The 12,873-nt window shown below is 58.0% G+C and overlaps 6 protein-coding genes across 6 annotated transcripts; 4 read left to right on the top strand and 2 right to left on the bottom strand.

Annotated features, from left to right (window-relative positions):
* Positions 1-499: 499 nt before the first annotated feature.
* On the top strand, positions 500-1,584 carry CCM_08209 (amidohydrolase family protein; the record flags this gene model as incomplete). The annotated part of the gene is made up of 2 exons (XM_006673347.1): positions 500-801; positions 855-1,584. 2 exons carry the CDS (start codon positions 500-502, stop codon positions 1,582-1,584), a joined length of 1,032 nt encoding a protein of 343 aa, XP_006673410.1.
* Positions 1,585-1,692: 108 nt separating this feature from the next.
* On the bottom strand, positions 1,693-3,390 carry CCM_08208 (alpha-galactosidase, putative; the record flags this gene model as incomplete). The annotated part of the gene is made up of 1 exon (XM_006673346.1): positions 1,693-3,390. The coding sequence occupies one exon, from the start codon at positions 3,388-3,390 to the stop codon at positions 1,693-1,695; it is 1,698 nt and encodes a 565-aa protein (XP_006673409.1).
* Positions 3,391-4,953: 1,563 nt separating this feature from the next.
* On the top strand, positions 4,954-6,855 carry CCM_08207 (beta-calactosidase, putative; the record flags this gene model as incomplete). Its single annotated transcript, XM_006673345.1, has 1 exon — positions 4,954-6,855. The coding sequence occupies one exon, from the start codon at positions 4,954-4,956 to the stop codon at positions 6,853-6,855; it is 1,902 nt and encodes a 633-aa protein (XP_006673408.1).
* A 321-nt stretch (positions 6,856-7,176) lies between these two features.
* Positions 7,177-8,429, top strand: CCM_08206 (Protein kinase-like domain; the record flags this gene model as incomplete). The annotated part of the gene is made up of 2 exons (XM_006673344.1): positions 7,177-7,918; positions 8,038-8,429. The coding sequence occupies 2 exons, from the start codon at positions 7,177-7,179 to the stop codon at positions 8,427-8,429; spliced, it is 1,134 nt and encodes a 377-aa protein (XP_006673407.1).
* A 254-nt stretch (positions 8,430-8,683) lies between these two features.
* Positions 8,684-10,011, bottom strand: CCM_08205 (Fasciclin domain family protein; the record flags this gene model as incomplete). Its single annotated transcript, XM_006673343.1, has 2 exons — positions 8,684-9,313; positions 9,373-10,011. 2 exons carry the CDS (start codon positions 10,009-10,011, stop codon positions 8,684-8,686), a joined length of 1,269 nt encoding a protein of 422 aa, XP_006673406.1.
* Positions 10,012-10,853: 842 nt separating this feature from the next.
* CCM_08204 (uncharacterized protein) lies at positions 10,854-11,930 on the top strand (the record flags this gene model as incomplete). Its single annotated transcript, XM_006673342.1, has 1 exon — positions 10,854-11,930. The coding sequence occupies one exon, from the start codon at positions 10,854-10,856 to the stop codon at positions 11,928-11,930; it is 1,077 nt and encodes a 358-aa protein (XP_006673405.1).
* Between the last annotated feature and the right edge of the window lie 943 nt (positions 11,931-12,873).

Raw genomic sequence — 12,873 nt, 5'->3', positions numbered from 1 at the left:
CAGCTAAAGTGCGGCTCCCATTTGTACGTGCTTGAGATGGCGAGGAAAAAAGGTAAAGCAGTGGCGTCAAGGTCGAGCACTTCCCACGACTAAATCGAGCTGAACAAGGATAAAATCGGGATTCCTTATCAGTATCTCAGTTGGCAAAGCTTCAATGGCCGGCTACTGAGTCGCGCGCTGCACAGTGCGAAAGTCCAAATCTTACGCGGGGCAGCTATTCGCACTGTTCGGCAATGTACCCTGCATGCCCACCAACATCCATCCACCTTGCCCCAAACGATCGGGAGATCTGCCCCGTCGCATACTCGAGCTAGCTATAGTCTGATGGCGATGCGGGTGGGAAGCAGTACTCCGGCGGCGGATGATGCACACGATTCAAGGGGGGGTTATACGACCAGACTACAAAAGCGGGCAAGCCGGCCGTTGCCTGCAGAAAGTAGAGCGCATCGTCACCCTTTCTGTAGCACAAGAACTTCTGCCATCGCAACATCTCATCGAAATGCGCGGAAAGGTTGCTTTTGAAGAGGCCTTTGCCTTGCCTCGCCTCCATGAAAAGACTCGCTGGTGGGCGTCGCTCTTCGCGGTAGACCCCGACAAACATGCCCACGAGATGACGGACGTCACGGAAACGCGCATCCAAAACATGGACAAGCACGGCGTGGGCTACACCATTCTCTCGTATACGGCCCCCGGCGTGCAAGACATCTGGGATGCTGCCGAAGCGCGCACCCTCACCACCGAGATCAACGACTACATTGCCGGTGCCATCAAGTCCCACCCCGACAGACTAGGTGCTTTCGCGTCAGTCCTGCTGCTCCCTCTACCAAAGCAAATCAGCATCTAACGTCTCATAGCACTCTCTCCATGCATGATCCCGCCGAGGCCGCCGCCGAGCTGCGTCGCTGCGTGACCGAGCTCGGCTTCAAGGGCGCGCTCGTCAACGACACCCAGCGCGCCGGCCCCGACGGCGACGACATGCTCTTCTACGACGGCCCCGAGTGGGACGTCTTCTGGTCCGCCGTCACCGACCTCGACGTGCCATTTTACCTGCACCCGCGCAACCCGACCGGCACCATCTACGAGAAGCTCTGGGCCAAGCGCAAGTGGCTCATCGGCCCGCCCCTCAGCTTTGCGCAGGGCGTCAGCCTGCACCTGCTCGGCATGGTCACGAATGGCGTCTTTGACCGCCACCCCAAGCTGCAGGTCGTCATCGGCCACCTCGGCGAGCACCTGCCGTTTGACCTGTGGCGCATCAACCACTGGTTCGAGGACGTCAAGAAGCCGCTCGGCTTGGCCTGCAAGAAGACCATCCGCGAGTACTTTGATCAAAATATCTGGATCACGACGAGTGGCCACTTTTCTACCCCCACGCTCGAGTATTGCATTACGGAAATGGGCGCGGATCGCATCATGTTTTCCATTGACTACCCATTTGAATCCTTTGGGGACGCGTGTGACTGGTATGACAAGGTTGAGCTTAAGGATGCCTCTCATGTCGGAAAGATTGGCCGTGATAATGCCAAGAAGCTATTCAAGCTCGACAAGTTCAAGGATTCAGAGGCACAAGCTGTATCTACAAATTGACGATGCGATTATCCACAAGCTTGTATAGCTGATAAATTCTATTCATCGTTGCGAATAGTATCGGCAAAATCTACATGCTTCATGTATTCTCCATCCATTTTTGTTCGTCTATTTGTTGGCGTAGTAATCAACCTCGATAACCTTGGCACCGACGGGAAGGCCGATAACCTGCTCATTGGTCGCATAGCCGCAGTCGCTAACGCTCGCCGCGCCGGCCGCCCCCTCCGTCAGGCAGCGGTTCGAGTTGCCATTCACCAGGTTCCCGCTGTTGTAGTACTTCCACGCATCGGTGCGGCAGCCCGAGTGGCGGCTGAGCAGCTTTCCCTGCACATCAGCCAGACACTCGTTGGGGCGCAGCAGGCTGTGGACGCGGCCCTCGTCGCTGACCGTCCAAGTCTGGCCGTCCGATCCGTCGCACGTCTTCCAGGCCACCTTGCCCGACTTGTCGTCGCTCAGACACTTGAGGGAAAACGTGTTGAAGATGAGGCCGGTGGGCAGCACAATGGGATGGCTGGAGCCGCCCATGCGGCCCGAGATGCGGTAGACAAAGGTGCCGTGGGGGCCGACGTTCTTGGCAGTAATGCCGCCAGCGCTAATCTTGACCTGCTCGGTCTTGCCGGTCCAGAGGTCCTTGACGCTGAGCGCCGTGTCCGGGCTGATGCGGTCGGTCTGGATGCCGATCCTGGCCCACGGAACCGTGTAGTCCCCGGCCTTGCCAGCCTTGTTCAGGATGGTCAGGACGCGGTCACCGTTGGCCAGGTTCTTGCTCAGAACATCCCAGTCAGGGCTGGAGCTGACGAGGGTAGCCTGCTGCACAAGCGGATCCTGGTCAATGGCAATAAGATCCTTGTTGAGGAGGATCTCGAGCTCCTCCTTCTTCAAGTTCGGAATGTCCGCACTGACAATCAGCGGGGCAGAAAAGGAAGACCAGAGCGCCATGTGCGTCTTCTTCTCTTCCAGGGTGTAGTTGGGGTGGTCCGTGTTGAGAAAGTCGGGGTCGTTGAAGAAGTTGGGCCGCTGGTAGCGGGCGAGGCGCACATGCTGGTTGTAGTTGGTCATCAGGCTGTCCCACGCGCTGCCCTTGCTGTCATAGTTGATGATGTCGTACGAGTGCCTTGCGAGCTGGCCCATCTGCTGCGCCCAGCCCATGATGCTGTACCAGTCCGTGAGGTTGTCGGCGCCGCAAAAGTACGCCGGCGCCGAGTTGGAGAAGACGACGGGCTTGGGGAACGTGAGCAGCAGCTCGCGCCAGACGTCAAAGTACACGCGGCGGTACGCCGCCTCGTCCTCGCCCGGCACGTTGCAGCCGTCGAGCTTGAGGTACTCGTAGCCCCAGTCGGAAAAGTCCTGCAAGTCAATCGCCTCGTGCCCGTACGCGGCCGGGTACTGGCCGCACGAGAGCGTGCCCGAGTCGGTGTAGATGCCCGGGATGAAGCCCTTGTCCTTGATAAAGGCCGCCAGCCAGGACAGGCCCTGCGGGAACTTGACGCTGTCCACGACCATGGAGCCGTTGGCGGCGCGCTCGTGCGTGGACCACGCGTCGTCGAGGTTCAGCCGGTTGTAGCCGGCGGCGAGCATGCCGTTGGCGGCCATGCTGGTGGCGGCATCGGTGAAGATGGACTGGTTGATGTGCGTGGTGAAGCGCGCCCAGTTGTTGAAGCCCATGGGCGGCAGGGGAAGGTCAACGTGGGTGGACGTGGCCAGCCCGGCGGCGGAGGCGAGAACTAGCTGCGACTTCATGGTGCTTGCCAGGTCCAATATGGAGGAGTAAGGGGAAGCAGAGGATAGTGCAGCGAGGAAGCCCATCTTGCTGTGGACGCACCGAGGCTCTATTTATTCATGAAGCCAGCAAAATAGCTATAGCCATGGTCGAGACATGTCTACCGAGCTCTCATCTATAGCGCTGCGGAGAAGTTGATAGGCCAGCTTCCTAAATAGGCAAGTGATTGGCAGCTCACACCGTGGTGGAGCGTCGAGGTTCATCATGGCGTGGGGAAATAAGGAAAATAACTTGTATCCTCGATTATTCGGCAGTGGTCCCTGTAGTTGGTTCGATCAGCGTCGTATAGGCTTTGTAACGTTGCAGCATCCGTGCATGCTGCCGGCTAGTGCCTGATTAGAATTGCCTCCCAAAGTGCGGTGATGTATCTTGTTGATGTAAGATTGCAGACCATCTCTCCGGAGCATGTAGTATTGGTATTAGTGAGGAACCTTAGCCGTCGGGCTTCGTCGGGAGCAAGGCTCAATTCTATTGGTCCTCGGCTGCCGTCTGGAGCCGACGGCAGCAGATAATCCAATACATGACAGCCTCGCATATCCTTTCCAATCTCCTCATTTTTCTGATCCTACATAACTAAATAGACAGCTCCTGACATGCGGGCCACCGGGTCAATGACACTCCATTCTGTACAATTACTTGCACCGCGACTAGGGCGACCCAGACCTCCGCACTAGCGATTGCTATTATGTTATGAAATGGGACATGTTATCTTCGCAAGGCAGAGCCTTTCCAATCTTGTTTTTGAGCTTGACGCCCCAGTTTAACGAGCCAACTCTCGAGCTTACTCACATCAGAGGTCTAATGCTCAGCGCGTATTACGAAGTGCCAGGAACTTGGGATTCCGATGGCACTAAAGTTCAGTCTCCAAGGTAACATCAACGGCTCCTCCTGGCTTCCTCTTACGGCATATCTTGCAGTCGATCACGGGGTCATCTTCCGTCTCTGGTGCAGCTTGGTGCCATCGCTTCATCGAAAGCTTGTTGCAGCGATGGACATGCAACCATCCGCAGGGTTACATGACCTGCAGGGGCGGGACTCGTAGTAGACAATTAAGTACGAGAAAAATAATCATCTCCTTCAATGAAATTGAATTGTTGGGCATTTCTGCTCTGCGGCTTCCGATTAGACAGTTTCGGAGGGGGCTGTTGAAAGCGAGATCGAAACGTGTAGATCGAGTACATGTGGTCGCCGCCACGGAGGTGCAGCAATATACAAGACTTGGCCCGACGGCTTTAGGGCGGGACCTTGTCTCTTTGGCGATCATTTTAGGTCGCTTAGACTCCACAAGATTGTCCAAATCTGCCGTGTGGTCTCGTGTTCCGCTACTTGATGCCGAAGCAGTTGTCGCAGCTATAGCACAGCCAACTTGGAAGGTGGTAGTGCTTTATTGCAAGCGATTGCTACGCTGTGTCGTAGTATGTCGATGCACAAGTCCAGAACGTAGTCAGGTCATTGGCAGGCATGATGTAGACGACTTATAAGCCTGGCACTTCTCTCCACAACCTCGAATTTCCCCATGTTGAGATTGTGGCTGACTTACAACATCATAACTGTCCTTCTTATTACTACCCTTGGCTCAATTTGACACAATGAAGTTCCTCTGGGGAACGTTAGTAGCTCTTTCAGCCCTTTCAGCCACTCTGGCCGCCGAGACCACCCATGCCCCGGGTAGCTTCAGCTACAACCGTACCGACTTCCTCCTCAATGGCCAGCCATTCCAGATCATCGGCGGGCAGATGGACCCCCAGCGCATTCTGCCCGAGTACTGGACGCACCGGCTCAAGATGGCGCGCGCTATGGGGCTCAACACCATCTTCAGCTACCTCTACTGGAACCTGCACGAGCCGCGGCCCGGCGCCTGGGACTTTTCCGGGCGCAACGACGTGGCGCGCTTCTTCCGCCTGGCACAGCAGGAGGGCCTCCGGGTTGTGCTGCGGCCCGGTCCGTACATTTGCGGCGAGCGCGACTGGGGCGGCTTCCCGGCATGGCTGAGCCAGGTCCCGGGCATGGCGGTGCGCCAGAACAACAGGCCGTTCCTGGACGCGGCCAAGTCCTACATTGACCGTCTCGGCAAGGAACTGGGCCAGCTGCAGATCACGCAAGGCGGGCCCATTTTGATGGCGCAGCTGGAGAATGAGTATGGCAGCTTCGGCACGGACAAGACGTACCTGGCCGCGCTCGCGGCCATGCTGCGCGAAAACTTTGACGTCTTCCTGTACACCAACGACGGCGGCGGCCAGTCGTACCTCGAGGGCGGGCAGCTGCACGGCGTGCTGGCCGTCATCGACGGCGACTCGCAGTCCGGCTTCGCCGCGCGCGACAAGTACGTGACGGACCCGACGAGCCTCGGCCCGCAGCTCAACGGCGAGTACTACATCAGCTGGATCGACCAGTGGGGGAGCGACTACCCGCACCAGCAAATCGCCGGCTCGCAGGCCGACGTGGCCAAGGCCGTCGCCGACCTGGACTGGACCCTGGCCGGCGGGTACTCGTTTAGCATCTACATGTTCCACGGGGGCACCAACTTTGGCTTCGAAAACGGCGGCATCCGTGACGACGGCCCGCTCGCCGCCATGACCACCAGCTACGACTATGGCGCGCCGCTCGACGAGAGCGGCCGGCCCACAGACGTCTACTTTCGCCTGCGGGACATGATCCAGAAGTACGTGCCAAAGGGCAGCATTCCTAGCGTGCCCGCGATGCCGGCCCGCGCCGCGGTCCCGGAGTTCCAGCTCCGGCCCGCCGCGGCCCTGTTTGACCTGCAAGGCAGGCCGACGCGGCAGGCCAGCGACCCTGTGAGCATGGACGCGCTGGGGCAGGCGTATGGGTACGTGCTGTACCAGCACACCGTGGCCACGGACGTCGCGGGCAACGTCACGATTGGCGACGGCGCCCGTGACCGGGCCATCATCTACGTCAACGGCGTGCGCTCCGGCGTCGTCGACACCATTTACAAGACGCCGTCTACCGTGAGCGTTACGCTGCGCAAGGGAGACAAGCTGCAGATCCTGGTCGAGAACCTCGGTCGCGTCGACGTGCGGCAGCGTCTCCGCGAGCAGGTCAAGGGCATCGTCGGGCACGTGTCGGTCGGCGGCACCGTGCTCACCAACTGGTGCATGCACTCGATCCCGCTCGACACACTGCCAGCCGGCCTGGACGGCAAGAAGACGCACGTGGTTCGGCAGAAGGACGGGCCTGTCTTTTACACGGGCTCGTTTGACATGCCGGCCGGAGCGGCGGCGGACCCGAGCGGCGACACGTTTCTGGCGGTGCCCAAGGGCATCAAGGGCGTCTTGTGGGTGAATGGCGTGAACATGGGACGGTACTGGACGGTTGGGCCGCAGCAGAGCCTGTACGTGCCGGGGAGTATCTTGAAGGCGAGGAACAAGGTGGTCCTTCTTGAGTTGGAGCCACAGCCGGACGTGAAGCTTTCTGCGCAAGGTATTCCGGAGAGGAAATGGTTCAACAATGCTGACCCCGATGCGCCGTAAATGAGGTTATTCGTACGTTTAGTAATAAGGTGTCGATAACACGCTAGCAGTGAAAGACACGGCCAATCAAGCACCTCTGAGTGAAAGCCTTGAAGCAGACGTCTTGAGCACATCAATTTTTCATCAGCAGAATAGTCCACCAAATAAATCCATGACAGCTGGCAGATGGTGAACTTCGTTTGCCGCGTGACTCACGCCGAGCATGACGCTAAGGAGTGTCACTGCGGATATTAGACCTGCAACCGTCATGATGACCAAACGCTTCCATACTGTCCAAGGACACACAACACGGTAGATACTTCTTCAACCCTCACATTGGCCATGTCGCGACCTCAGACGCCCCCCCACGAGCCACGGTACAACGTGCATGTTGCGCCGACCACCATCTCCCAGCTCATCCGCACCGCGTTCCCCAACATCGAGCTGGTCTCATCATTCGAGCTCACCAGCCACAAGGGCTACAACAACCGGCTCTACCTTCTCACTGTCCGACGTCGCGGCGGCCCGAGCTGCGTCTTTCGCGACACCAATGCCGCCGAGCGGGAGCTGGTCCTCAAGGCGAACGGGCGCTTCTTTCTGGCCGACAAGGTCCAGAACGAAGTCGGCTGTCTCCAGGTGCTGGGCCAGTACTGCCCCGCGATACCCACGCCGGTCGTGTTTGCCTGGTCCGAGGAGGGGCATGATGTGTGCCTGGCGAGTCCGGCGGGGTCGGAGACGAAAAACGTTGCGTTGGCGATTCCGGACGGGGAGAAACAGCATGGAGGGTGGATATTGATGTCGCGACTACCGGGGGCGCCGCTGTCGGTGTGCGACTTGGACGAGGTTTCGAGGCTGGACATTATGAGGCAGCTGGCGGGGGTCACGGCGAGCTGGCGGACAGACATTCCCGCCCAAATGTTTATTGGCAACGTGCAGTTTCACCAACCCGTTCATGCTTCGGAGCCGGATTTCGTCATTGTCAAAAACTCTGGCCCGCGGCCGCAAAATCTTGTGGTCAGAGGCATGCTGGTCGACGAGCTCCGCATCACGACCCCCATCACGAGCGTCACCGAGCAGTACACACGTAAGCTGGAGCAAAAGCTCACTCTACTCGAAACATCCGACACCTACCGCCCGAACCGCCACCTTGCCCCGGGATCCGACGCTTCGTCGCCGAGACGCTTCCGCGACTGACCCAGCAAGAACCCAGCCGCTTCGTCTTTCCGCACTACGACCTGTCGCCCAGGAACATTCTCGTCGGCGGATCGCCGCCGCAGATTTCCGGCATCGTCGATTTTGAGTTTGCCGGCTTCTTCCCGCCCGTGGAGGAGTTCCTCAACGACGCCGTGGGCAACGAGGGCGACTGGCCGGACCACCTGTACGCGGCTTACCTGGCTGAGCTTGAGGCCCGCGGGGTGGCCACGCCGGCGGCTGGCATCGGCGCCGCAGAGTGGGAGACGGCGCGGTGCTTGGAGCGCGTGGCGGATAATGTGGCGCCGTGGTGGCTTCCGGGCAAGTACACGGGGAGTGCGCTGGAGGAGCAGTTTGCCAAGAGTGCGGCGGAGCTGCGGGAGAATATGAGGAAGCTGTCCTGAGCAGATGGAGGCCGTGTTGGTTGATGAATGCACAATTAAAGAAAAGAGCGCGGTGATACGTTTCTTCTTGACCGAGTGAGATGAATAGAAACAGTACGAGACAGACATCATATCAATTTGGATAGAAGCAGCACATTATATTACTTCATGTATAGACACAACATCGGATCAATTCAAGAAGGAGAGAGGAGAGTGTTCTTTGTGTAGCCACCAAGATTCATTTGGTGGCATACTTCCCACCGCAGCAAGCATGCTTACAGCTCTTCCGATCCCTCGTCCGCCTCCGCCGTCACAAACGGCGCAAGCCTCTCCATCAACTCCTCAACGCTGATGTCCTCCGTCTTGCCATGCTTCCCCTTGTGTGGCGGGAAGATGATCTTATCCACGACATGAATCACGCCATTGCTGCCAATCGCATCGTGAAACTTGACGCCCGTGAAGCCGTTGATGTTGATGACGCGGAAGCCCAGCACCGTGGCAATGTCGACACTAATGGCCGCGCCGGGCAAGAAGGTATCCAGGCTGTAGTGGTCCTGGTGGCCCGCAGCAGTAGCCGTTCGCTTGTCGTAGAATGCATCGCTGTACACGGTCGCGTTGGGCGCAATGGAGTACTTGAGAATCGCCTCGAGATACTTGGCGCCCTTGTCGGTGTTGAAGAGGAACGCGTTGGCCCGCGCGCCGAGGCTCTTGAAGGCATCGTTACTCGGCGCGAAAAGGGTGCTGCCGGCAATGTGCTGGCCGTGGACGAACTTGACAAAGTCCGTCTTCTCGTACGCCAGCAGCAGCGTGGAAAAGTACGAGGGGAAGAAGGTGAGGATCGGGCCCAGCGGCGGTGGCGGCACGAGCACGTCACTGATGACATGGATCACTCCGTTGGTCGTTTTCTAGAAGCAAGTATTAGTGTCCGATTTTGTATTCTTCTCGAGGATGCAGAGAATCTTACAATGTCCACGGCCTTGATTTTGGAATAGCCATTAAGCGTTACACCCCGGAAGCTCGCACCAACACGGATGCGCTGGTGCTCGCCACCCAAACCGCGCTCCTCGGCCTCACTTTCGAGCGTGTAGCTCCTCAGCACATCCACGGCGTTTTTCGCCCCTGCCACGACATGGTAGTGCAGAAACTTGTCCAACGCTTCATGGCTGGGCTTTTTGTACTTGTCTGGGATTTTGTCAAACGCGCCATTCAGGGGCACAAACAGCGTGTGCTCGCCGTCGGTGCTGTTGAGCGCGTCAATCAGCTTGGGGAAGTCGTCGAGGAGCTTGGTAAACTCGGACGCGCCGTCAAAGGCCTGCAGGGTCTGGTAGATGGTCAGCTCGGGGCCGCCCTTGCCGGGCTTGCCGGGCTTGGGATGCTTGGGAGGGTGGTCGAGGCTGCGGAGCGCTTCGAGAGCCTTGTCGCGCATCTGCTGCGCAGCACCGACGGCGGCGTCGGTCGAGCGCTGAATAGCCTCGCCCGCGAGTGATTCCAGCGAGGCGACGCTCTGCCACCACGCGGCGACGTCATCGGTGCCGGCGGACGGGCGCGGGATGGCCACGACGCCGGTGGCACAGAGAGAAAAGGTCACGGTGCTCAGCTTCATTCTGGACTGATGAAGTTTTGCTGGTGCGTTTGTTGTTTGGTTGAAAGGAAACTCGTCACTCAGAGCTTCACGGAACGCAGGCAATATTCATGCTGAAAAGCGGGCACGGAAAGCAGCAAGACGTCCTTGATGATGCGGCCATGCCATCATCGCTCCGACTGCGCGGGATTGCGCGTTCCCGGCATCCTCGGGCAGCCACACTGACGAATAATCGGCCTGGTCAACCCTCCATCACCACCAAGCACGTCAAGCACACCATTTGGCTTACTGATTAAGGTAATTATGCTCTTGATCGCGCTGTTGGTATTGGGCTCGTTCAGCCCCCTCTGGCTGGGGGCTGCGCACGACTAGGCTGTGCCGCTGTTTGCTGTGATTGGAGCAGAGTCCTCATCTGTCAGCGGGCGTGGTCTAGTAATCAAAGGGCTTTAAAAGAGGCGCTATTCTCAAATCTAGGATCCACGTTGTTATTTGTATTTTTTTCTTCTAACGTTAAATATTAAGTTACCTGAAAACGTTGGCGTTTCCTAGCAGGGGCATGCTGGGGGCGGTCGGCATTCAGGCCGATGGTCCCCTCTTCGTCTGACTAGCCATTGTACGTAGAACAAAGAATCTGCCTTGCACTTCTTGTTCCTCTCCCACATACATTTTGAGGCACACGTTTGAGCCAGGAAACAAGCAACGGTCGTGAGCGCTCAGACTCTACGAGATATCAGGATACAGATAAAAGTGCCGACAAAGGCAATTACGACACGATACAGATCAAGTGCTACAGATCAAGTGCCGACCTCGCTACCCGACCAATACCTGTAATCTTCCGACGCTGCGCACAACCTCACTTCACAATGCTGCGCAAAAAGGATACCTACACCGTCGTCACGCCCATTCCCGGCTACATCCCGCGCCAGCTCGCCCTCGACATCCTCCAGTCGCACAGCGAAGTCATCGCCCTCAACCCGCTCGTCCTCAGCCACAGGCCCATCTCGGCGCCGCGCAACGCCGCCGCCGACGAGTACTACAGCACCTGGTACGAAATCACCCAGCGCGTCCAGTTCGTCCCCGGCATGGGCCGCATCGGGTCCGGCCAAATCACCTTCAACGGCTGCTTCCACGACATGCCCTGGGGCCTGCAGACGCACATCTACGCGCCCCTCGGCGTCGACCTGCGCAACAAGTACCGTGTCGGCGGCAACCAGCCGGGCGTCGAGCCGCCCGAGCAGCGCGAGCTCGGCATGGAGTCCCTGGGTATCCCGTCGAGCGGGCTGTACCTGCGCCAGGAGGCCGAGATCAAGTGCAACATTGCCATGATGGGCTTTGTCAAGTCGGAGCTGCAAAAGGCCTGCAAGGACATGGTCGACCGCATCATTAAAAAGGCCGAGCTGCTCGACTCGGGCGCCCTGCAGGCCCTGTTTGAGAATGGCAAGCTCAAGACGGTCAACCCGAATGACCGCTCCCAGCTGCCCGACGCGGCGCACAGGGCGTCCACGCCGCTCTCGCCCGCGACGAGCTTCGTCTCGCCCCGGCCCGGCCACATCTCGACCTTTTACAACCCGAATTCCTCGTCGCCGCCGCTGCAGTCGCCACCGATGCCGCAGTCGCCGCAACAGTTCGGCCAGGGCTACCACACACCGCCCGCCCCGCCGCCCAAGGAGTATTCCACGGTGCTTGAGCTGCCCGGCGACTATAGGCACATGAGTGGTGGCAGCATCCCTTCGCCGCAGCCCAGCCCTGCGTTTCAACAGTCACAGAGGTCATCAATGACGCCCTCAGATCCGCGCTGGTCGCAGAACCTGCAACATGCCCATCCTGACCACCGCTCGAGTGTGGGCTCATCAACCGGGAGCATTGCCGCACAACCAGCGCGGCATAGTTACGCTGCAGAACTGGCGGCACATAAAGAGACGCCAGAGGAGCACCGTTAGAAAATGACAATTCAAATTTAATGAGATACCACAAATTATTCAATGCGCATCTCTCGGTTACAATTTCCACTCGAATATTCAGTCATTCGTCGTCTTGGATAAGTTCATTCTGTCGTTGGAGAGGCCCTCCGACCAGTACCCCTCAATCTCGAACTGGAACTGGAACTCGGGTATCTTTCTATACGAAGAAAGCAGCTATAGTCCGAATACGGGCTTAAAAGGTGTACTGCTCGGTGAACATGAGCAGTGTGTCTCTGAGAAGAGGAGGAAACGGCTGTTGGAAAACTGCACCGCGGCTCCTGGCAGTGTGTAGACTGCCGAAGTCCACTTTCCACACAACAACGCCGAAGAAGAAAGGTTGCAAAAGCTGTCCAAGCGGTTCGCCTGCTGGGTAGCTGGCTGAAGCAATCTGACGCAACCTTCCTGCAGGCCAAAAAAAAAAAAAAACAGAATTGGAGGCGAGGCCAAAGGCCAACAGATGTTGTCGCACCATTTAAGCCAGCGACCAATGAAAGCTGTATGAAGATGATGGTAGAGGTGACGAACCAATCGACGGACTACGTGCCATATGTTGCACAGGCTCGTAGCCGGATGGACGTCGGGTTCAAGAGTTCACAGTGGTAACCCGTGTCGTACCTGGAGACCATGCCCCTTTACGATACTATACCGCCAAGGAAGCAGTCATGATGGCAGAGAGGAGAAGGGTAGATCGCAAGATGCCATCTCTTTCCGACCCCTGACATGAAATGCGACCGAGGCGGAGCCCATGACGGCAACCATAACGATGAGAGCGATTAAAATGGTAGAGTTCTCGAGCTTGTCTTTTGTGATCTCGGGAGCCGGCCGGCTATATTGGCATGAGTGTTATAGGTGCGACTGTGGGGTGCTTACGGTGGATTTGGTCCGCCGTTGTGGCCAGAATATCGGAGAGTGAAGCCACGAT

This window comes from Cordyceps militaris (assembly GCF_000225605.1).
Source record: "Cordyceps militaris CM01 unplaced genomic scaffold CCM_S00006, whole genome shotgun sequence".
In the NCBI taxonomy this organism is placed as follows: Eukaryota; Fungi; Ascomycota; class Sordariomycetes; order Hypocreales; family Cordycipitaceae; genus Cordyceps; species Cordyceps militaris.
Note: the sequence above shows the minus strand (reverse complement) of the source record. Positions and strands in the feature narration are given on the sequence as shown.